Source organism: Schistocerca gregaria, chromosome 2 (genome assembly GCF_023897955.1).
Source record: "Schistocerca gregaria isolate iqSchGreg1 chromosome 2, iqSchGreg1.2, whole genome shotgun sequence".
Classification (NCBI taxonomy): Eukaryota; Metazoa; Arthropoda; class Insecta; order Orthoptera; family Acrididae; genus Schistocerca; species Schistocerca gregaria.
The window spans coordinates 581,847,295-581,872,706 of NC_064921.1; the positions used below are offsets into that span (position 1 = coordinate 581,847,295).

Consider the following 25,412-nt stretch of genomic DNA (forward strand, 5'->3'; position numbering starts at 1 on the left):
GACAGCAGATGCTCCACAGACTTTGCACAAGTGTTTGTGAATGTTCGCCACAGTTTCTTTCTCTGCAGTGAGAAATTCAATGATGGCATGTAGTTTTTAACATACATTACCTACAGACACCATTTTGAAACTGCCCGTTGGAAGTGATGGAAATTTGGCACACTCACCCAGGAGACTTCAAATAATACATACATAACATTTCGCATTCATAGCATTGTTTTCAGCAGAGAAAAAAATGTGGTGCATTACTTTCTGGGCAACCATCATACACATGCTATAAACATAGGTTTACTTTCCTTCAACCTATATTCTAAGACAAGTTTTAGGGTTAGTATTGCCTTGCATGTAGCTATATCTTTCCAGAACCCACACAGATCTTCTCCAATGCTGGCCTCTACCAGTTTTTCCATTCTTCAGTAAGAATTCATGTCAGTTATTTTGCAACCATAATTCACTAAACTGATAGTTTTGTCGTTTTCATGCTAGTCAGCATATCTGGAATTGCAATTTTTCATTCTGCTTGAAGTCTGAGAATATTTTGCCTGTCTCATGTATCTTGAAATAGGCGAAACCAGTTTGTCATAGTCATGGCTGGGTCTCCCACGGATTTCAAATATTCTGAGGGAATGCCATCTAGTCCAGGGGCCTTGTTTTGGCTTAGGTCTTTCAGTATTCTATCAAATTGTTCTTGCAGTATTGTATCTCTGACCTCATCTTCATTTAATTACTCCTTCCTTTCTTTCGGCTTTCCCATCTTTGCTTAGTACTAGCTTACCATACGAGCTCTTGATATTCATATAGCTGCCTCTCTTTTCTCCAAAGGTCTCTTTAATCTTCCTATACATGGCATACTTCTACAGCCTTGCATTTATCACCTAGTTACTCTTGCTTAGACATTTCACACTGAGAACAGTATTAACAACACAGCACTAATTTTTCAGAACAGTATTTTTAAGTTGTGAAAGATTATTTTCAGGTGTCAGAATATAGAACAGCAATATATTTTGGTTTTACATTTATATATTTAATATTTCTAAGGCACTCCTACAAAAAAGTATACAAAATATATATACTGAAACATTTATTTACATAAGTTATGAAAGTCAAGCTGTACAAACAATGTTTTACACAGAATTTTATTTCACACTTTTCCTGTAAACCGATAGTGTTTCTTGAAGTTGTCATGCACTGTTTTAAATATTTCTTTCGGTGCAGGGGGCAAAATTTGCATGAGGAATGAAACAGCATGAGAGTCACACAAGGTAAGAAAACTGTACACACAGTTCATCATATGCATCTGTAACACAAAAGGAATAATTGCATAAGAATACAAAAAAGGTTCACACAAAACATTTTTGAAACATGCAACATCTACACCATGGTGGCAAAAGCCAAGGGAATAGCAATATGCACATAAACATACGGTGATAGTATCATGTTAACAAGGTATAACAGGGCAGTGCATTGGTGGAGTTGTTACTTGTACTTAGGTGATTATGGCCACACAATGGGAATTAACAGACATTGAAAGCAGAGTGGTAGCTGGAGCTAGATGAATGGGACTTTCCATTTTGGAACTCATTAAGGAATCCACTGTTCCAAGATTCACAGTGTCAAGAGTGTGCCGAGAATACCAAATTTCAGGCATTACCTCTCACCACAGACAACACAGTGGCCGGCGGCCTTCATTTAACAACCAGTAGCACTGGTGTTTGTGCAGAGTTGCCAGTGCTAACAGACAAGCAACACTGTGTGAAATAACTGCAGAAATCAATGTGGGGCATATTATGAACATATCCATTAGGACACTGAGGGGAACTTTGGCATTAATGGGCTATGGCTGCAGACGATCGATGTGGGGGCCTTTGCTAACAGCACAACAACGCCTGCAGTGCCTCTCCTGGGCTCGTGATCATGTCAGTTGGACCATAGGTGACTCAAAAACTGTTGCATGGTCAAATGAGTGTGAATTTCAGTTGGAAAGAGTTGATGGTAGGGTTTGAGTGTGGTGCAGACTCCATGAAGCTATTGAAGCAAGTCGTCAACAAGGCACTGTGCAATCTGATGGTGGCTCCATAATGGTGTGAGCTGTGTTTACACTGAATGGACTTGGTCCTCTGACATAACTGAACCAATTATTGACTCAAAATGATTATGTTGGGCTACTTGGAGTCCATTTACAGTCATTAATGGGCTTCATTTTTATGGTTGACAATGCACCATGCTACTGTGGCACAACTGTTCACAATTGGTTTGAAGAACATTCTGGACAATTCAAGTGCATGATTTATCCAAGCAGATCTCCCAACACGAATCCCATGGAACTTTTATGGGACATAACTGAGAGATCATTTCATTCACAAAATACTGCACTGGCAACAATTTTGCAATTATGGAAGGTTATACAAGCAGTATGACGCAGTATTTCTGCAGGGGTCTTCCCACAACTTGTTGAGTTCATGCCATGTCAATTTGCTGCACTAAACTGTGCAAAAGAGATCCAATACAATACTAAGAGGTATCCTGAACTTTTTTCATCTCAGTGCATATTCAGTTGTAATTCTGAATGAAAGGGATTTATCAGCTACCAAGAATTATTGGTACTAAGTGAAGGTTAAAATCATATGGAATACACATTAATTTTTGCACTGCTGAAATTTGTTATGGAGCTATTTACAGCTGCATGGAAAAATTTTAATTTTTTGAGACTGCAGTCAACAATAGACCACACACACACACACACACACACACAACTGCAGCCTCAGCAAATGAAACCACATGGTGAACAGCAGCACTAGTGCATGATGGGAGTGGCGATTCACTGGGGGGGGGGGGGGGGGGGGGGTAAGGAGGAGGCTGGGGCAGGGAGGGGGAGGGAAAGTATGGTGGGGGTGGTGGACAAAGAAGTGCGCAGGTAAGACAGAGGGCTGAAGAGAGGTTGGAAGGGGGAGGGGGGAAGGAAGTAGCGGAAAAGGAGAGAAATAAAAAGACTGGGTGTGATGGTAGAATGACGGCCGTGTAGAGTTGTAATGGGAACTGGGAAGGGGCTGGATGGGTGAGGACAGTGACTAGCAAGGGTTGAGGCCAAGAGGGTTACAGGAACGTAGGATGTATTGCAGAGAAAGTTCCCGCCGGAGCAATTCAGAAAAGCTGGTGTTGGTGGGATGGATCCATATGGCACAGGCTGTGAAGCAGTAATTGAAATGAAGGATATCACGTCTGGCAGCGTGTTCAGTAATAGGATAGTCCACTTGTTTCTTGGCCCCAGTTTGTTAGTGGCCATTCATGTGGCCAGACATCTTGTTGGTTGTCATGTCTACATAGAACCAGCACAGTGGCTGCAGCCTAGCTTGTAGATTACATGACTGATTTCACAGGTAGCCTTGCTTTTGATGGGATAGATTATGTTAGTGACTGAACTGGAGTAGGTGGTGGTGGTGGTGGTGGTGGTGGTGGGAGGATGTACGGGACAGGTCTTGCATCTACGTCTATTACAGGGGTACGAGCCATGAGCTAAGGGATTGGGAGCAGAGATTGTGTAAGGATGGACAAGTATATTGTGTAGGTTTGGTGGAAGGCAGAATGGCACTGTGGGAGGAGTGGGAAGGATAGTGGGCAGGACATTACATTCTCCGCCAGGGTTTCAATTACCTCTCGTCATTACCTCTCGTAGTGCCCTGAAATGAGAATCTTTTTGTTGTGCCTTATCTGCGACTCAGCATCTCGACTATATTGTGAGTAGCAACTTTCCTTTTCGTAATATTGTTACATTCCATCCTTGATTTTTCATTGATGGACTACAAAAATACTGTGACTAAATACAGAGTAGCAGCTGAAGGTGACAGTCAGTGGGATAGTAGGAAAGCAATGATGGAAGTGAATGAGTAGGCAAGGAGAGATGATCATACCTTTTTGCAACATTGAAATAAGAGTTCACAAGCAACTCAATATATAGTGTAGAATAATTCAAAAGCAACTCAGTATATACTGTAGAATAAGCAAAATGCTGGCTGGGAAGAGAATGACTGATCTTCTTCTGTCGTAACTGCCAGCAGGAAGCCTGTGTCTTATCTTGTCACTGTAAATTGTGATAGTGCCATTTGTACTGAGGCAATCATCCAAGTGTCATCTTAATAAACTAATGATTACCAAGGAGACATCTATTCCTGACAGTTTATGTGGCAGAACTGCACTTGTTCACACAGTTGGCACTGCCTGAGCTTGCTTAGGTTCCACGACGGAACTACAGCTTCTACTTCACTATAGTATTGTTTGATTACTAAGGCTGCTGGTATATTTCCAAAGATTTGTGACAACTGCTGACTTAAGACTAGAGTGATAACACAACACAACAGTGTGGCAAAAATGCATACAACTTTTTACTAGCCCCTTTAATTGCAATTTTTGCTATTCCATTATACAGCTCAGTCGGAAAAAGGCAGAGATAGGAGTTGTGTATGATCTAGTTAAAAGAATCCTCATGCACTTTGCCCTGTGTGGGTTACGGAAATCATAGCAAACCTATATATGGATTCAGAATGAGGTACTGGTGGACGTAAAGCTGTGAGGATGGGTCATGAGTCATGCTTGGATAGTTTAGCCAGTAGTGCACTTATCTGGAAAAGACAAAGGGGTCAATTTTGAGTTTCGAACTGGCACACAAATTTAATTTGCCAGAAAGTTTTTAAATATGAATGTCTGAGTAGGGATTTGAACCTTGCTTATTCAAATATAGGTCTATTTCCACACCACACCACCTGAATGAGAAGGCAGCAGCCCAAATGCACCAGAAGCAGATGTTCCACGAACATAAAAAACACCAACACTGATACAGGTGTCTTTCTTTGGAATTACAAACAGTTGATGTAACACTTATTAAAGTGTTTCTTAACAGGACTGACATCATGCAGAAATATGGAAATAGTCATTAGTGATTGTTGTGTTACATTCAGTTCCACTTAAAGTGCCACCAGCAACTATTATATTTACAACTAAAAACAGGTCATAAGATTTATGAATGGTAATAAAATAAGATTCACATACATATAACTCTATAACCTTAAATATACTTGTCTTGGTGGATGATTCATGTAGATTTTTAATGTAAAACAGATTTAAATTGCATTCATAATTCAAAGAAGATTGTTTGCCAAATATTTATAACTCATAGAATAGCTGTATGCAAAAAGATTCAACCACTAACACATTAAAAAGGTAAGAATGAAACAAGCAATGGAAAGTCCTAGTTCAAACATCAACAATATTGAAAAGGGTAGATTGCCATTCACTGTAAAAACAACACATTGAGTTGCAGATAGGCACAATGAAAAGACTGTCACACATTAGCTTTCAGCCAAAGCCTTCTTCAGAAATAAAAACACACACACATTCACACAAATAACCATATCTTGCTCACACTGACTGCTACCTCCAGCCTCTCAAGCCAGAAGGCAAATGTTGTGTTGAAAGAAGGCAATAATCAAGACTGGGATGACGAACAGGAAGGGGGTTAGGAATGTATGGGCAGTGGGAGAAAAGAGCATTATGTGGTGGAACATGTAGGGGATAGATTGCAGCAGGAAAACACTGCCAGGTGCACCTTTGGGAAACTGTGAGGGAAAGGAGAGGGGGAATGGGAGAGTGGAAAGGAGAGGAACAGACAAGGGGAAAAACACCAGTGGGTGCACTGGAAGATAGTAGCGCACGGTGAGGGTGAGGGGGATGTGAACTAGGAGGACATGTGGTACACAGGTGCCAGAAGGTATTCAGTAGAGGGTGAAGGAACAGTAGATTACCATAGGCTGAGGCCTGGATACTTTCGGAGGCAGAAAACAAGTTGTAAGGATAACACCTATCTGCGCAGTTCAGAAAAGCTGCTGGTGGAGGGAAGGATCTGGATGGTCTGGATAGTGAAGCCACCAATGAAAACATCTTATGTTCAGCTGCATGTTGTGCCACAGGGTGGTCCACTTTGCTGTTCGTCCCAGCTTAGCTGTAGCCAATCATCCTTGTTGGTCCCTGGGCAGTATCTGGTGTGACAGGAACTCCCTCACCCATTACGGTGAAGGCCTCACAAAGGCCTTCACAGACAGGGACTATCCCCCAGACCTAGTGTGCAAACAATTTCTCATGCTGTATCCACACGCAACCACAATCCTCCCACAACCCCCAAGAAACAGCCCAGTACCACCCTAGTCTAGTGCAACTGAACCATATCTTTCATCTGGGCTTTGATTACCTACCATTACATCCTGAAACAAGGGCCGTTCTAGCCAAGATTCTTCCCATCCCTCATAAAGAGGTGTTCTGTCATCAACCCAACCCCCACATCTTAATCCACCCCTGAGTCACTGTCAATACTAACCCTTGCACAAGGATTACATTACTGTGGAAGACCCAGGTGAAAGACCTGCCCAATCCATCCACCAAGCACTTCCTAATTCCAGTCCTGTAATAGGCTTATCATACACCATTACAGGCGAGACCACCTGTGAAAGCAGCCATGTCATATACCAGCTGTTGCAATCCTTGCACAGCTATTTATATTGGTATGACTACCAACCAGCTACCAATCAGGATGAAAGGCGAGAGCCGAGATGTGACCAAGAGCAAAGTGAACCACCCTGTGGTTCAACATGTAGCTGAACATAGCATGCTTGATTTCAATGGCTGTTTCACAACTAGGGCCATCTCAACCCTCCCCTCCACCACCACCTTATTTGAATTGTACAGATGGGAGTTATCCTTACAACATATTCTCTGCTCCCAAAATCAGCCTGGCCTCAATCTACGGTAACGAATTGTTCCCACATCCTTCACCCAATTGTTTTTGTCCCCTCTGTCCCACACCCTTCAACCAATTCAAATCCCCTTACCCTTAACGCGTGCGCCACACTCTGCCAATGGACCTACCAATTTTTTCCTTCTCTGCCCCTTTCCTTCCTGCATCCTATTTCCCTCCAACCACTCTTTCACCACTGCCTCCTGATGCTGCACCTGGCCATGTTGCCCTGCCACAATCTAGTCCCTGTGTACTCTGCCAGACAGCCCCCTTGTCTCCCCCCACTTGTACCCTGCTATCCCCACCCCCTCTACGTCCTATACCACATTGCTGCTTTGCTCAATGTGACAGCAGCATTTTGGCCTGAGCGGCAACAGATAGCAGTTGTGTGCGTGAGGTGTGGCCTTCTGTGAATTTGTGTGTGTTTTCTTTTCTGAAGAAGCCTTTAGACAAAAGCTAAATGTGTAACAGTCTTTCCATTGTGCCAGTGTGTGGCTCAACATTTCATCTTTACGATGAATTATTATCTACCCTTTTCAATATTGTTGAAAGGAAAGAAAAGAAATAAACAAGTACGGGTACAGAACTCACCCTCACTGCTTGGTGTATAGTAAACTTCTGAAAAATATTTAATATATCCGCAACTATGTACGGACAAACACGAGCAAAATGTTTCTTATGCCGGATCATAGAATTTACCAACCTGAAAGAGTTAACAACATTGCATGAACGCTTTAATCAAAATGATGACAATTTCCCTTACTGTGAACAAAGAATAATTTATAGTACTATTTCATCTTTGTTTCTCACCTGCAGAAATAAAAAATAAACAACACTCTGAATTATGGTATTTCTTACTGAATACACAAAGTACGAGCACAAACTAAAAAAAACTAAGGGTTAATGCTATTTAAATATACTTTATAGACAACTGTAAAAAAATCTACTATAGAAACTAATTTAATACTGTTTTTCCACAAACTAGATAGACTTTTGCAAAGTCAAAAATATGCCACCCCTAGCAAGAATTAATAAACAGTGCAGAAATGAAGGTTCTGAGCGTCCATACTAATGTAAATTTGTGGTGCAAAAATCTATACAGAAGACTTGATGAAACGTGTTGTTGTGTGGTCTTCAGTACAGAGACTGGTTTGATACAGCTCTCCATGCTTCTCTATCCTATGCAAGCCTCGTCATCTCCGAGTAACAACTGCAACCTACAGCCTTCTGAATCTGCTTAGTATATTCATCTCTTGGTCTCCCTCTATGATTTTTACCCTCCACACTTCCCTCCAGTACTAAATTGGTGATCCCTTTATGCCTCAGAACATGTCCTACCAACCGATCTCTTCTTCTAGTCAAGTTGTGCCACAAATTCCTCTTCTCCCCAACTCTATTCAGTACCTCCTCATTAGTTCCATGATCTACCCATTGAATCTACAACATTCTTCTGTAGCTCAACGTTTTGAAAGCTTCTATTCTATTCTTGTTGAAACTGTTTATTATCCGTATGATGTTGGCGGCAAATCTTAAAGTTTTTTATTTCTTCTCCTTGGATTCTAATTCCTACTCCAAATTTTTCTTTTGTTTCCTTTACTGCTTGCTCAATATACAGACTGAATAACATCAGGGATAAGGGACAACCCTGTCTCACTCACTTCTCAACCACTGCTTCCCTTTCGTGCCTCTTGACTCTTATGACTGCCATCTGGTTTCTGCACAAATTGTTAATAGCCTCTTGCTCCCAGTAATTTACCCCCATCTCCTTCAGAATTTGAAAGAGAGTTTTCCATTTAACATTTTCAAAAGCTTTCTCTAAGTCTATAAACGCAATAAACGTAGGTTTGCCTTTCCTTAACCTATCTTCCAAGACAGTATCACCTCTCGTGTTGAAACATTTCTACGGAATCCAAACTGATCTTCACCGAGGTTGAATTCTACCAGTTTTCCCATTCGACTCTAAAGAATTTGTGTTATTATTTTGTAACCGTGACTTATTAAACTGATAGTTCGGTTATTTTCACACCTGTCAACACCTGCTTTCTTTGGGATTGGAATTATTCAATTCTTCTTGAAGTCTGAGGGTATTTCACCTGTCTCATGCATCTTGCTCACAAGATGGAAGAGTTTTGTCATGGATGGCTCTCCCAAGGCTTTCAGTAGTTCTAATGGAATATTGTCTACTCCAGGGGCCTTGTTTCAACTTAGGCCTTTCAGCGCTCTGTCAAATTCTTCATGCAGTATCATACCTCCCATTTAATCTACATCTACATCTTCTTCCATTTCCATAATCACATCACCATTGTACAGACCCTCTATATACTCCTTCCACCTTTATGCTATCCCTACTTTGCTTGGATGGGTTTTCCATCTGAGCTCTTGATATTCATGCAGCTGCTTCTCATTTGGTTGGCAGGGCATATTCTGAGGCATCAAGGGATCACCAATTTAGTATTGGAGGGCAGCGTGGTGGGTAAAAATCATAGAGGGAGACTAAGAGATGAATACACTAAGCAGATTCAGAAGGACGTAGGTTGCAGTAGGTACTGGGAGATGAAGAATCTTGCACAGGATAGAGTAGCTTGGAGAGCTGCATCAAACCAGTCTCTGGGCTGAAGACCATAACAACAATGATGTACTGCGGGATATTTTGGAGTAATTCCTCACTTAAGATATAAAAGTGTTCTTCATACAAACTAAAGTACTTAAAGAAGTTTGTGCAGTTCACAGGTGTAAATCGTGTAGACATCTGTTTAAGCACTCGAGGGTATTAACCAAAGCCTCATATTACTTTTTATAATTATTGATGAAATTTGATCAACAATCCATTTCAGTTTGAGAGCAGGAGAGATATTCACATGTACAATACTAAAGGCATACTATCCTTGAGTGAATTTAACTTTTACACAAAAAGGAATAAAATACACACTTATACAACTCCTTAACAATTTGTTATGGAAATTACATGTCTGACAAACAGAAGTAAGTACTCAGCAACTAATCTGACCACTTATATGTGGTCATATAAATACACACATATTATGACTTGTACAGATTTTGTTCAATTTACACATTCCATGTCACAATTTTACCATCTGTATGGTCTATAGAATACAACTAAATAAAATATCGTATTTACCTGAGTAAAGATGAACTCCTTTTTCTTTAAGAGGCTCCTTGAGAAAGATTTGTTATAATCAGATTCAGACTAATCAAAATTACAAACTAATACAAAGTATCTGCCAAAAAGTTAACATTACATCTATTGTAAACTTACGCCATTTATTGATTGTCTGCATGTTGATAATACCAGGAGAAATAAAATAAACAAAAAGAAATGGCTTATGTTAATTTTCACACCATTTTCTTTTCTACCTATTTTTCTTACAAACCCTGCATTCTGTGATATAACTATTCATAATTATCACCATTCCCCTATGTATAGGTAAGTAAGGAAAAGACCTAACAAGCTATGACAAAAATTTAAAACCAATGATAATAACTATTAGCACGGCCGCTGTAAGCATCAATAGAGATATATTTTGCTACGTCAGAAGGCGAATAGCAAATGATTAAAAAATCTCCTTTCAATTATTTTTGACAATTAATGGAGAGACTCCGTCTTTAGTTCTCGAGTGGAGAAGACTTTTTTTGTAAGATGTGTGTGGTAGCCATTTGTGTTGTCTGAATAATAATTATTGTTGGAACAAAACCAAGAAGCTATTCAGTTATCTTCTTCGGTGCAATACGTAAACGTCATGTCACGAGCGCTGCCTGTATATAAGGAAGAGGTCCGATAAATGAAGATTACATTACCTACACAGTCAAGAATGATAAGTTTCGTGGTATCAGAAGAAGAAGCATCTAACAGGAATGTGTAAATCTCAACTACATGGAAGATAAAGTCACGTTAAAATGGACCCCCAAGGAGAGAAACTATAAAAATCCAAAATTTGGATGTTAATTGAAAATAACTGATTTCTATTAATCTCTTTATTTATGTACCCTTTATTATATTTGCACACCTAATAGCGCAGCTGTGAAATTTATATCTTTGTTATCGCAAAAGTTTGGCTGTTTCTTCCGAAAATATAGCTATTTCTGGAGTAGTTGTTACAGTGGGACCTGAGAATACAGCTGTTATTTTCCGAATATGTATCAGATTTCACATCTACACTGATAGGAGAATACCAACATCTCTTGCTTCCAAACATATTACCTGCCCGCTGCTCTCCTATTGGCTGTGCAGAACCTGCTGACACACCCCCTTTCAGTATCCTCACACATCATGGTGTCGACAACATTACAGCAAGAAACGCGCAAGTATGCCACTGACCTCTATCTAGACTTTTACTGTCTCCTGCAGAAATGAATACTATTGGTGAATATTTGTTCAATTTTAAAATCAGTTTGAGTCCACTACAAATGGATTCAGCCAAATTGTAGTTTAAAAGTGATAGATGTTCATAAAAATCCAAACTATGTGGTATAGATTCCCATGGCTGGTAACACAATGAAGTTTGTTGCTCGCTCACTGCTCCTCTACCCGCAATCATCCTAGTGCTCACTCAGTTGAGCTGGAGCAACTGAGAACAATAAACTGCAATACTGTATAGTGTGCCAGTCATATGCAAAATGCCAACTACTACATAAATAAAAGATCACAGTTACAATTCAGTCCCCTTCTCTAACTTTTACTCGCTGCTCATCTAGTGACATCTGTTAGTACCATCTCCACAAAGGGTCTTGTCACTGTAATTTATTTTCACAATAACAATTAGTCAGTTTAATACAATGTATTTCCTTTTTTAGACCTTTCATTGTGGATAAATTTTCCTTCTTGTTTCAACTGAATGGCACCATCACATTCTAAAGCTGATTACAAGTTGATAACGTTTTTACGCAATATTCTAATACATGAACAGCAACTGAATTTCTCATTTGCTATCCACTTAGTACGTCATAACTGTCTTTTATAACCAAATAAAATACTGATCTGGGTTCTGAATCAACTAATGTTTTTTGAAGTACATTATTTCTGTTTTTGAATGTTACCTTTATTTAAAAAGCAGCACTAATGTTTTTATATGATATCCATACATGTATGATAATGTTTATTACAAACGTCTTCAAATAGAATGACAGTTTTGTAAGATGATAGAATTTAATTCTACTTCCTCCTGTGTTTCAGAAAACTGTCTAATTTAAATCAGAGCAATAGACCATTGCAGTGGCTAGTTCACAGTTTCTCACGTATCTCTTCCACTGGAGTCACATGAGTCAATATCACGTGACAAAAACACCACCAGAAACAAACGCAAAATAATTTTTTTTAAAAAGCTGATAAAATGTCACTAGAAGCCTTCCTAAGAGACAATCTCCATTCCTTCTGAACTAACTATGCAAATGTAGATGAGATGTGGCTCAAATTCAAAGATATAGTAGCAACAGCAATTGAGAGATTCATACCACATAAATTGGTAAGAGATGGAACTGATCCCCTGTGGTACACAAAACAGGTCCGAACACTGCTGCAGAGGCAACGGAAAAAGCATGCAAAATTCAGAATAACGAGAAATCCCGAAGATTGGCTAAAATTTACAGACGCGCGAGATGCCTTTAATAGGTTCCACAATGAAACATTGTCTCGAAATTTGGTGGAAAATCCGAAGAAATTCTGGTCATATGTAAAGTACACAAGCGGCAAGACACAGTCAATACCTTCGCTGTGCAGTGCCAATGGTACTGTTACCGACGACTGTGCCACTAAAGCGGAGTTATTGAACACAATTTTCCGATATTCCTTCACCAGGGAAGATGAATGGAATATTCCAGAATTTGAAACACGAACAGCTGCTAGCATGAGTTTCTTAGAAGTAGATACCTTAGGGGTTGCGAAGCGACTCAAATCGCTTGATACGGGCAAGTCTTCAGGTCCAGATTGTATACTGATTAGGTTCCTTTCAGATTACACTGATATAATAGCTCCCTGCTTAGCAATCATATACAACCGCTCGATCACCGATAGATCTGTACCTACAGATTGGAAAATTGCGCAGGTCGCACCAGTGATTAAGAAGGGTAGTAGGAGTAATCCTTCGAACTTCAGACCTATATCATTGACATTGGTTTGCAGTAGGGTTTTGGAGCATATACTGTATTCAAACATTATGAATCACCTTGAAGGGAATGATTTATTGATATGTAATCGGCATGGTATCAGAAAACATCATTCTTGTGCAACGCAGCTAGCTCTTTATTCGCACGAAGTAATGGCCGCTAGCAACAGGGGATCTTAGGTTGATTCCGTATTTCTGGATTTCTGGAAAGCTTTTGACACCGTTCTTCACAAGCGACTTCTAATCAAGCTGCGGGCCTATGGGGTATCATCTCAGTTGTGCGACTGGATTCGTTATTTCCTGCCAGGAAGGTTGCAGTTCGTAGTAATAGACGGCAAATCATTGAGTAAAACTGAAGTGATATCAGTTGTTCCCCAGGGAAGCGTTCTGGGACCTCTGCTGTTCCTGATCTATATAAATGACGTGGGTGACAATCTGAGCAGTTCTCTTAGGTTGTTCGCAGATGATGCTGTAATTTACTGTCTAGTAAGGTCATCCGAAGACCAGTATCAGTTGCAAAGCGATTTAGAAAATATTGCTGTATGGTGTGGCAGGTGGCAGTTGACGCTAAATCACGAAAAGTGTGAGGTGATCCACATGAGTTCCAAAAGAAATCCGTTGGAATTTGATTACTTGATAAATAGTACAATTCTCAAGGCTGTCAATTCAACTAAGTACGTGGGTGTTCAAATCACGAACAACTTCAGTTGGAAAGACCACTTAGATAATATTGTGGGGAAGGCGAGCCAAAGGTTGCGTTTCATTGGCAGGACACTTAAGAGACAGCTTACACTACACTCGTTCGTCTTCTGTTAGAATATTGCTGCGCGGTGTGGGATCCTTACCAGGTGGGATTGACGGAGGACATCGAAAGGGTGCAAAATAGGGCAGCTTGTTTTGTATTATCACGTAATATGGGAGAGAGTGTGGCAGATATGATAAGCGAGTTGGAATGGAAGTCATTAAAGCAAAGACGTTTTACGTCGCAACGAATTCTATTTACGAAATTTCAGTCACCAACTTTCTCTTCCGAATGAAAAAATATTTTGTTGAGGCCAAACTACATAGGTAGGAATGATCATCAAAATAAAATAAGAGAAATCAGAGCTCGAACAGAAAGGTTTAGGTGTTCGTTTTTCCCGCGTGCTGTTCGGGAGTGGAATGGTAGAGAGATAGTGTGATTGTGGTTCGATGAACCCTCTGCCAAGCACTTAAATGTGGATTGCAGACTAGTCATGTAGATGCAGATGTAGATGTGATGGTTCTAGCAACATTGATACTGTGTGAAGCACTTCAGCATATCGGGAAATCTCAAGCCTGTTGGAATGCATCATTTGCAGTAATGAATTCTTCATGCCAAATAGGACCAGGTACCAGTTGTGCCACACAATAATTCAATAAGCTGCGTATTTGTATACTTAAAAAATAAAATTCACATAAAAATATATTAAAAAATGAAAGGAAACAAAAGTCTATAACTAACTTAATGCCAGTAATCCTTCACATATTTCAGTTGTTCGAGTTACAATGGGAAAGAGCTGGCAAGAGTTGTATATCAAACTCTTGCTGAATGATGCTTTCAGTTTTATGATTGGACTGGAACAACTGAACAATATCCTTCATGAGAGCACTGATTACACAGGCAAATGATAGAAAAACTTTTTTGCTGAAAATACCTTACTCTTATGTTTTATAGGGTGGGAAACCAAATATGATGCTTAATAAACTGTATCACTCACCATTTCTTCGCATTTTACAGTTAAATTTATTAAATTTAAGTGATTTAAAACAGCTTTTATATAGTTAAAATAATTTAAAAAGGAGGTGTAATGAATGTAGATGACATTGGTAGCACTGCTGAAAAACATTTGCTGGCAAAAAAAAAGATCGATTCTATTTTTGTGTTAACAGATAGTGTTTCGTTTACTGTCAACCTAACCTCACTTTCCCGTTTCCTGTACATGTGTGTCAGTACAATGTCTACTCATGGTTGTAAAAACTCTGCTAACTGTTTTTGTTATATTTGTGGTGAATTTGTGATTAAAAACAGCAAAGAAACATTACAGACTTTGTGAAAATGTTTACTTAGCATTCTTTGGATCTAAACTTGGTGATCAAGATAAATCTTGGGTGCCACGTAACGTATATTACGTGTGTGTTGAAGACCTGAGAAAATGGTCCAAAAAGGAGAAAAAAGCCTTTGGATTTGCTGTTCCTGTGATATGGAGGGAGCCAAGAAATCATACCGATGATTGCTACTATTGCAGTGTCTGCCATCTGACCAGCATGAAATGGTGTACATTTGCCGGTTCCTGAACCGGCCAGCCTAATGAACGAGTTTAGTATTGAATACAAAAAGGAAGTCTGGAGGCTGTTTATTGATTCATCCAAACCTAGTTTAAAGGCTGTTTCATTACACAATGGTAACCTGTATGTATTTATACCTATTGGACATTCTGTACATATGAAAGAAATCTATGAAAACCTAGAAATAGAGACAAATAAAATAGGCTATTCTGCTCATGGTTGGATGATATGTGGCGAACAAAAAGTAACATGCATGCTCCTTGGTCAGAAAGTGGCTTTACCAAATTTTCATGTTTCTTGTGTGAATGGGACAGAAGTGCTTGGGATCAACACTGGTGCAGAAAGAACTGGCCTGTGAGGGAGTCTTTAAAACCTGGTGAGAAGAACATTCTATGCAAAAACCTTGTAGATCCAAAAAATATACTTTTACCAGCTCTATATATAAAGTTAGGCCTAATAAAACAGTTTGTAAGGGCTTTGCCTAAAGATGGACTATGTTTTAAGTATCTCTGCCAAAAGTTTCCACACCTTTCAGAAGATAAACTAAAAGAAGGTGTCTTTGTCGGACCTGACATTAGAAATTTGATGTTTGATGTTAACTTTGAATCCACAATGACCTTAAATGAGAAAGAAGCATGGGTATCATTCAAGCAAGTCGTTACAAAGTTCTTAGGACATGAAAATGATCCAGAATATGTTTATATCATAGTTACGATGTTAAAGAAGTTTAAAACTTTAGGATGTTTAATGAGCCTGAAAGTTCACTTTTTGAACCGTCACCCTGATTACTTCCCAGACAATATGGGAGATGTTAGTGAGGAGCAAGGAGAGCGTTTTCACCAGGACATTAAAGTTATGGAAAAACACTATCAACACCGCTGGAACACCAGCCTGGTGGAGGGCTATTGTTGGTCACTTCACCGGGAAGATCAGCAAGCGACTTATTGTAGAAACAGCTACTCAAGAAGCTTCAATGAGAAAAGAGAAAGAAAATACAAACCAAATCCAGCTGACAAGTGAAACCTCTGTTAACACATATCATTGCTTTAAGTAGCTTACTGTAAATACAAACCATGCTTATGTTGTAACAAAGCATTTCATTAAATTCACCATGTACCATATGGCATCGAATTTTTATACTATATAATAAAAAGCATATTGATCAAAAACTATGGGTGATACAATAAAACTAAGGCTAGATTTGGAGTCAGCTCATAAAAATCTATAAAGATCAGCTCTTAAAGTAAAAAAGTTTTTTTTTTTAATTTTGTTGGCCTGTGTTATCTATCATCTTACCCAGTAATGAGGGATGTCCTAGGCAAGATCATTCCAACCCCTCCTAAAGTGCTTTTTTATCACCCAGACAACTTCACAACATCCTGGTCCCAGGCACTTCCACTCCCAACCCATTGCCACAGGGGTCATATCCCTGTGGAACTCCACAGAGCACAACCTACCCATCCAACCACTGAGCACTTGTTACTTCAGTCCTGTCACAGGCTTGTCCTATCCCATTGAAGGGAGGGCCACCTATGACAGCATTCACGCCATATACCAAGTCTACTGCAACCACTGACAAACAAACAACTGTTCACCAGAATGAATGGCCAAATCCAAAGTGTGGCCAAGAACAAAGTTAATCACCCAGTGGCTCTACACGCTCAAGTTCAATGGCTGCTTCACATGCCTCTCCACTAACAGCTTATCTGAACTACGCAAATGAGAATTATTCTAGCAACATATCCTTTGTTCGTGTAACACTCCTGATCTCAGTCTTCAGTAAACCATTGTCTCCACATGCTTTACACAACAGTTTCCCCTTTGCCTGCCCTGTCATCCCCTCCCAATACACATCTCCACATCACCTTTGTCATGCACTGCATCCTGTGTCCAGCACCCAGGTATTGCATGTCTAGCCATTGCAACTGCCACCCCTCCCTCCAACTTTTAAAGCCAGCAAACCTGCTACCTCCCTCCTAGCTGCCAGCTATTCGCTCCAACCCCACTTTCTGCATCCCACCTCTCTCTACCAGTCCTGCCAAACACAACCCCTGTCCCGCCCTAGCCACCTGCCCACCCTAGTCTCCTCTGAGATACCTGCAGCCTACAGTGTATTATATTAAAGTAATAGCATTAATTGTGATACATCTTATTGCAGCAGCATCTCGTAGAATATCTTCCTGTGATCCAGGGGCTATCCAATATGTAAGATGGATGACAAAAGCTATTGAAAATGTTTATATTGCTTGACAAATTTGAATTATGAGTACAAGAAGAATAAACAATTTGTGATATTCATATTTTCCTACTCGCTATGTATGTCGAAGCATGGTTCTGTGCCCCATATTTTCCTACTTCCTATGTAAGTCAAAGCACGGTTATGTGCCCTTTCTGAAAGCAAAGCACTACTTTTGGATTACAACTTCTTTAAAAATTTCATATGGAATATGGTGTAGATTGTGATCACTCTCATCTGGTTTTACAAAACTGAAAATCATTTACAACAACTGCTGCCTTGGCCACTGCAACTGGTCTTCTGACTGAAAATTAAAATAGTAATTTACTGAATTCACCCATCAGACAAAATTATTAAATGGATTCAAATAGAAACCAATCAAATTGTCAATAATACCACAGAACAGTTAGTTTCTTATAAAATAAGAGTATTTTTGTCAGGTTTGTTTTGAGTGACTACACAATCCCTTCACAGTGGCACGAAAATAAACATTTCATAAATTCTCTACATCTAGCTATTAGACAAAATTGTGAATGATCTGATGCTCTACATCTAGCTATTAAACAAAGTTCTGAACGATCTGGCTGAGGGAGGTCAGTAGCGGGTGGTCGGGACAGAAGCAGCAACAGGGAAGTAACTGATTTTGTGACATTTGTGAGTCCCTAACCAGAAGCGAGTTTTATAGTTTCATCTGTGTGCTTTAATAGTTTAGTTTCTTGAGTTTCTGCAAGTTAATTTAATATCTAACAGCCACAGTTCTCGTGTTTTCGTCTGCATCGGAAAGTAAACCGATTTTCTGACATATTACAAGTTCCTATCAGAGGCGAATTATTTAGTTGCGCCTGAGTGCTTCGGTAGTTAGGTTTTTGAATCTCTGCATATTAATCTAATTCATTAGACACAGTTCCTGCATTTTCGTCAGGGTCTACAGTAGAGTTGTGCAGCGTGTGCCGATAGTCCGTTTAATCTGTATAGTTCAGTTTTCCATGGTCTTTAGTATGGGCAGGGACTGCGATTGTTGTGTGTGGATGTGAGCCAAGTTGGTGACACTTTGCTCTCAGCTCCAGGCTGTGATGGCCTTGGTTACACAGCTTGCAGCTGCAGTGGATGGGCACCATTGTTGTGGGGCGACCGTGGTGATTCAACAGATGTTCAGCACATCCAAGTCCTCCAATCGGTCCTCACCAGTGGCCAGCTCAGTTACTGCTCACACTGTGGTTGATCCCTCACCTATGGTCGAGTGGAAGGTCGCCCGGGGTGTAGCAGGCAGCGAAAGATTTCCCAGATGGCCGCACGTAAGGCCTCCTGGGTTTGTCTGATAAACATGTGCCAGGTGCTGTCTGTGGCTGACACTGTCACTGAGCCACATGCTGTCGCCTGTCCTGCTTCAGGGGAAACCTCTCAGGGTGCAGGATCTCAACAAGCACAGAGGGTGGGATTATTGTTAGTTGGGAGCTCCAACGTTAGGGACATGGCGCCAAGAAGGAAAAGAAAACCAATGTGCTCTCCGTGTGCGTACCCAGTGGAGTCAATCCAGATGTTGAACGGGTCCTCCCGGATACCATGAAGAGCACAGGGTGCAGCCAACTGCAGGTGGTTGCTCACGTCAGTACCAATGATGTGTGTCACTTTGGATCAGAAGAGATTCTCTCTGGTTTTGAGCGGCTAAGAGAAGTGATAAAGGCTGTCAGTCTTGCTTGCAACATGAAAGCAGAGCTGACCACTTGCATCATAGTCGACAGGACCAATTGCGGACCTCTGGTACAAAGCTGAGTGGAGGGTCCGAATTAGAGGCTCAGATGGTTCTGCGACTGTGTAGGCTGCAAGTTCTTCGACTTGCACCAAAGGGTGGTTGGGTTTCGGGTTCTGCTGAATAGATCAGTTTTCCACTATACACAGAAGACGGCTACACGGGTAGCAGGGGCTGTGTGGTGTGGATTGGGCGGTTTTTTAGGTTAGAGGGGCTCAGGAAAACACAAGAAGGGCTTCAGTCACTAGGGGTGCAGGCCAAACACAGGAAGATCGTTGATACAGGAACCATTGGTATAACAGTTGTAAATTGTCATAGCTGTGTTGGGAAAGTACCAGAGTTCCAAGTGCTAATAGAAAGCACTGATGCTCAAAACGTTATAGGCACTGAAAGCTGGCTACAGTCAGGAATAAGCTCAGCCAAAATTTTTACAAAGAACCTAATGGTATTCAAAAAAGATAGGCGAAACAAGTTGGCGGTGGCATGTTTGTTGCTGTTAGAAGTAATTTATCTAGTCACGAAATCGAAACAGATAGTTACTGTGGGTTAGTATGGGCAGAGATCATTATTGGTAATCAGAATAAAATAATAATTGGATGCTTTTGCCGACCTCCCAATTCAGATGATACAGTTGCTAAAAGGTTCAAAGAAAACTTGAGTTTGATTTCAAACACGTAGCCGACTCATATGATTGTAGTTGGTGGTGACTTTAATTTACCTTCAATATGTTGGTGAAAAAACATGTTCAGTTCTGGAGGTATGCATAAAACATCATCTGAAATTGTGCTAAACGTATTCACTGAAAATTATTTCGTACAGTTAGTTCATGAGCTAACGAGAATAGTAAACGGTTATGAAAACACACTTGACCTCTTAGCAACAAATAATCCTGAGTTAATAACGAGCATCAAAATGGATACAGGGATTAGTGAACACAGGGCTGTCATAGCGAGATTGAATATTATAACCTCCATATCCTCAAAAAATAGATGTAAAATATACCTATTCAAAGAAGCAGATAAAAATTCACTTGACGCCTTCCTGAGAGACAATCTCCACTCCTTCCAAATTAATAATATAAGTGCAGACCAGATGTGGCTTGAATTCAAAGAAATAGTACTGGCAGCAATTGAGAGATTTATATCAAATAAATTAACAAGCGATGGAGCTGATCCTCCTTGGTACACAAAACGAGTCGGAACACTGTTGCAGAAACAACAAAACAAACATGCCAAATTTAAACAGATGCCGAATCCCCAAGGTTGGCTGTCTTTTACAGAAGCTCGAAATTTAGTGCAGACTTCAATGTGAGACGGTTATAACAGTTTCCACAATGAAATTTTGTCTCAAAACCTGGCAGAAAATCCGAAGAGATTCTGGTTGTATGTGAAGTATGTTAACGGCAAGAAACAATCATTGCCTTCTCTGTGCAATAGCAATGTACATACTATCAAAGACAATGCTGCCAAAACAGAGTTACTAAACACAGCCTTCCGAAATGCCTTCACAAAAGAAGATGAAATAAATATTCCAGAAAAGAAATCAAGAAGAGCTGCCTCATGAATAATGTAGAAGTAAATATCCTTGGCGTAGTGAATCAACTTCAATCACTTACTAAAAGCAAGTCTGCTGGTCCAGACTGTATACCAGTTAGGTTCCTTTCAGACTAAACTGATGCATTAGCTCCATACTTAACAACCACATACAACCATTCGCTCAACGAAATATCCATACCAAAAGACTGGAAAGCTGCACAGCTCACACCAATATTCAAGAAATGTAGAAGGAGTAATCCACTTAATTACAGGCCCATATCATTAACGTCGATATGCAGCAGGATTTTTGGAACATATATTGTGTTCAAATATTATGAATTACCTCAAAGAAAATGATCTATTGACACACAGCAACATGGGTTTAGAAAACATTGTTCTTGTAAAACACAACTAGCTCTTTATTTGCATGAAGTGTTGAGTACTATTGACAAGGGAGTTCAGGTTGATTCCATATTTCTGGATTTCTGGATGGCTTTTGACACTGTACCACACAAACCGCTTGTAGTGAAATTGCGTGCTTATGGAATATCATCTCAGTTACATGACTGGATTTGTGATTTCCTGTCGGAGAGGTCACAGTTCATAGTAACGGAAAGTCATCGAAAAAACAGAAGTGATTTCTGGCATTCCCCAACCTAGTGTTATAGGCCCTTTGCTATTCCTTATCTATATAAACGATTTGGGAGACGATCTGAGCAGCCATCTTAGCTTGTTTTCAGATGATGTTGTCATTTATCGACTAGTAAAGTCATCAGAAGATCAAAACGAATTGCAAAAGATTTAGAAAAGATATCTGAATGGTGCAAAAATTGGCACTTGACCCTAAATAACGAAAAGTGTGAGATCATCCATATGTGCTAAAAGGAATTCGTTAAACTTTGGTTACATGATAAATCAGTCAAATCTAAAGCCTGTAAATTCAACTAAATACCTAGGAATTACAATTCCAAACCACTTAATTGGAAAGAACACATACAAAATGTTGTGGTGAAGGCTAACCAAAGATTGCGTTTTATCGGCAGGACACTTAACAATTGTAACAGATCTACTAAGGAGACTGCCTACACTACACTTGTCCGCCCTCTTTTAGAATACGGCTGTGCGGTGTGGGATCCTTACCAGATAGGACTGACGGAGCACATTGAAAAAGTTCAAAGAAGGGCAGGTCGTTTTGTATTATCACGAAATATGGGAGAGAGTGTCACTGAAATGATACAGGATTTGGGCTGGACATCATTAAAAGAAAGACGTTTTTCGTTCCTATGGAATCTTCTCATGAAATTCCAATCACCAACTTTCTCCTCCGAATGCGAGAATATTTTGTTGACACGGACCTACATAGGGAGAAACGATCAAAGCTCGTACAGAAAAATATAGGTATTCATTCTTTCCATGCACTATACGAGATTGGAATAATAGAGAATTGTGAAGGTGGTTCAATGAACGCTCTGCCAGGCACTTAATTGAACTCGAAAAAATGAGAGCCACAGTAAGGATGATATTGAATACATCTTCCCGAGACACACCACTACATTCCCACAGGATATTGTGTACAAAACAATGTTTAGTTTATTGTTGTCTCCAGTAGGGTTAAATTCCAACAATGTGGTAAAGTTACGTCAACAGTCCTGTTTAGGTCATTTCTGCAAATCACTGTTAACTCTCCACAAAAAAAATTTATAAAAAAATCTGTTAATCACTCTTTTCTCCCATTGTAAACTCTTAGTATGCCATATAATACCAAACTGTGAACTGATATTAGTCCACTGACATCTTGGCTCAGTGAAAAGCATGAGACCTAGGTTTAGCAGATAGATAGATGCAACTCTAAATGCATACATCACCCCTTTTCGTTGCAGCACCTCTCCTCTCTTTTTAATTGTCTCATCTTTTGTCTATCTTCATTCATTATACAAACAAAATCTTCATTATTCAAACCTCCTTCATCCTCCCCCCCCCCCCCCCCAAAAAAAAAAAGATCACAATGTCATCATATACAATGCAAGATGGATATTCATTCCACCAACAAAGTTTCAGTAGTTGTTCCGAGATAATTGGTGAGAGATTTAATGTCAGGAACATAACCTTCATGATATAGTTTTATGGCTAATGACATTCCGGTATGTTATGGAAACACAATGTTTTGAGGAAGTTCTATATCTGCACATAGTGTCAATGTAATGATAGATGCCCTTCTGCAAGATACATAAGGGAAATGTAAGAGAAGTTTATCATAACATTTTTACAAAGAGTATGCTGTGACATGAATTAAAATATGAAGTTAAATATGGCAGAATATACTGAATGTTCATGTGTGTTTATTTACAATACAGAAGAAAATATGGCGGGTATCCAATAAGAAATGCAACACTTTCTTTTTCCCTACAAGCAGGTTGCTTTTACTTAGGATTTCAATGCACCATATTATTCCCCACTTTTCTGGTTTTAAAAAAATCATATTTTTAAATATAATCGTTGTTCAATGTGACGGCCTTACACCACCTTACTTGGAGGGCCTGCGTGCCTGCATGGTAGCACTCTATTGGTTGACATAAGAACCAATGTCTTGCTGCATCAATAACATCCCCATCAGCCATGTACTGCTTCCCACAGTGTGCATCCTTCATTGGGCCAAACAGATGGAACTCGGAAGGTGCAAGATCTGTGTTGTAGGGTGGATGAGGAAAAACAGTCCAAGGATGTTTTGTGATCTCCTCTCAGATGTGTAAACTTGTGTGAGGCCTTGCTATGTCATGGAGAAGGAGAAGTTTGTTGCATTTCTGTGGTGACAAATATACTGGAGTAATTTCTTCAATTTCCTGAAGCACAATACACTTCAGAGTTGATCATTTCACCATGACAGGGGAGGGGGGAACACATCAAACAGAATAACCTCTTCAGAGTCCCGGGAGACCCTCGCCATGACTTTACTGGCTAAAGGTGAAGCTTTCAACATTTTCTTCTTCAGAGAAGAGGTGATGTTTGTTTCTACATCAAAGTGATGAACCCATGTTTCACTGCCCGTGATGATGTTTGAGAAAAAATTGTCACAATCAACCTCATATCACACTATCAGCTCGGCTCATATGGTCTTTCGTTGCTCTTTATGCTCTTCTGTTAGGCAGCAAGGAACCCAGCAGGCACACACCTTTGAGTACCAAAACTAGTGGACGAGTGTGACAACACTACCAATAGAGACATCCTTTTGTGCAGCGAGGTGTTTCATTGTGATCCATCAATCATCTCAAATGAGTGTGTTTGCATATTCAACACTGCAAAAGTCACAGCTGCATGTGGCCAGCCGGCACGCTAGCGATCCGACAGGTTTGCGCAATCCTGACAAAGACTCACCATGCTTTTTTTCGCTGCCAGGTACCTGTCGACATTCTGCAAATGTCTATTAATATCCACAATGCTCTGGTTTTCTGCCTAACGAAAATCAATTACAGCTCTCTGCTTGGAAAGCACCTCCATTACAGACACCATTTTGAAGGCTACAAGTAGCACCATCAACTATCAGAACTTTATAAACTACAGGGGCTGAGGTGGGAATATTCCATGATGCCTCACAACAAATTCTGCATTCTTTAAACCAAAACTGGCTGAGAAACAAATATTTTACAATACTTATTGTGTGCCATTCATACACTGTCATCAGGAAGAAAAATGAGAGTAACACCAATATTACACAGAATTAAAAAAGGCTGAAACTGCACAAACAGAATCACCAAACATGTAGCATACTAAAATAAAAATAATGTAAGTTGGAGAAATTCTTAACTTTCAAACAAATTATCTGCCTTTTATAAATCTCTTAAAAAATGGATCATCATTTGATTTCAGTTTTTCAAAATACTAACTTTAAGCATACTAAATTTTTCTTTAAGCTTCTTGGCAGGTTAAAACTATGTGCAGCACCAAGTATCAAAAATGAAACCTTCGCCTTTTGCAGGTAAGTGATCTATCCTAACTTTTAGGAGCACTAGTCCTACAAGTTTTGCAGAAGAACTTGCATGAAGTTTGGAAGGAAAGAGATGAGGTTTTGAAGAAAGTAACTCTGTGAGGGTGGTCATGAGTAGCTCACCTGTAAGAGAAAATTGCCCACAGGAGGCAAATATTCTGAGTTTGAGACTCGTCTGACACACAATTTTAATCTGCCAAGATGTTTCATATCAGTGAACACTCAACTACAGTGTGAAAATTTCATTCCGTAAATTTCTCATTTCTCCCTAATTGGTTATTGTTACATTTCTTTAAAAAGTAGTCGTTTAGAGATACAATGTCAGATATTTAATCATAACAAGCTGACATGTCACTACTGTATCTGCATATAAGTGATTTAGGAGTACCGAGAACAATTCACTCAATAGTGGAGGTATTGTGTGTATACACACACACACACACACACACAGAGAGAGACAGAGAGAGAGAGAGAGAGAGAGAGAGAGAGAGAGAGAGAGAGAGAGTGAGTTTGGCGGGTGGACTAGAGGTGAGTGGTGGTGTCTGATGGAATGGGTGAGGTGACAACGGAGGCAGGGAATGGGAGGGAGGGTTGGGGAAAGTTAGTTGTTGGGTCACAGGGAGACAGCAGAGAGATGATGCAGGATAGACATGAGACTCCAGGACTGTTGGGTTTGTGCAGTACACAATCAAGATGACTGAA

The 25,412-nt window shown here is 39.9% G+C and overlaps 1 protein-coding gene across 1 annotated transcript in view; it reads right to left on the bottom strand.

Annotated features, from left to right (window-relative positions):
• Nucleotides 1-1,066: 1,066 nt before the first annotated feature.
• LOC126333434 (uncharacterized) overlaps nt 1,067-25,412 on the bottom strand; it is a 144,512-nt gene continuing 120,166 nt past the window's right edge. Inside the window, exons 13-14 of the mRNA XM_049996735.1 lie at nt 7,373-7,484; nt 1,067-1,297 (exon numbers count right to left, since the gene is read on the bottom strand). Of these exons, the coding sequence (XP_049852692.1) occupies nt 1,142-1,297; nt 7,373-7,484 (268 nt within the window). The 3' untranslated portion in view covers nt 1,067-1,141. The remainder of the gene's footprint in view (nt 1,298-7,372; nt 7,485-25,412) is intronic.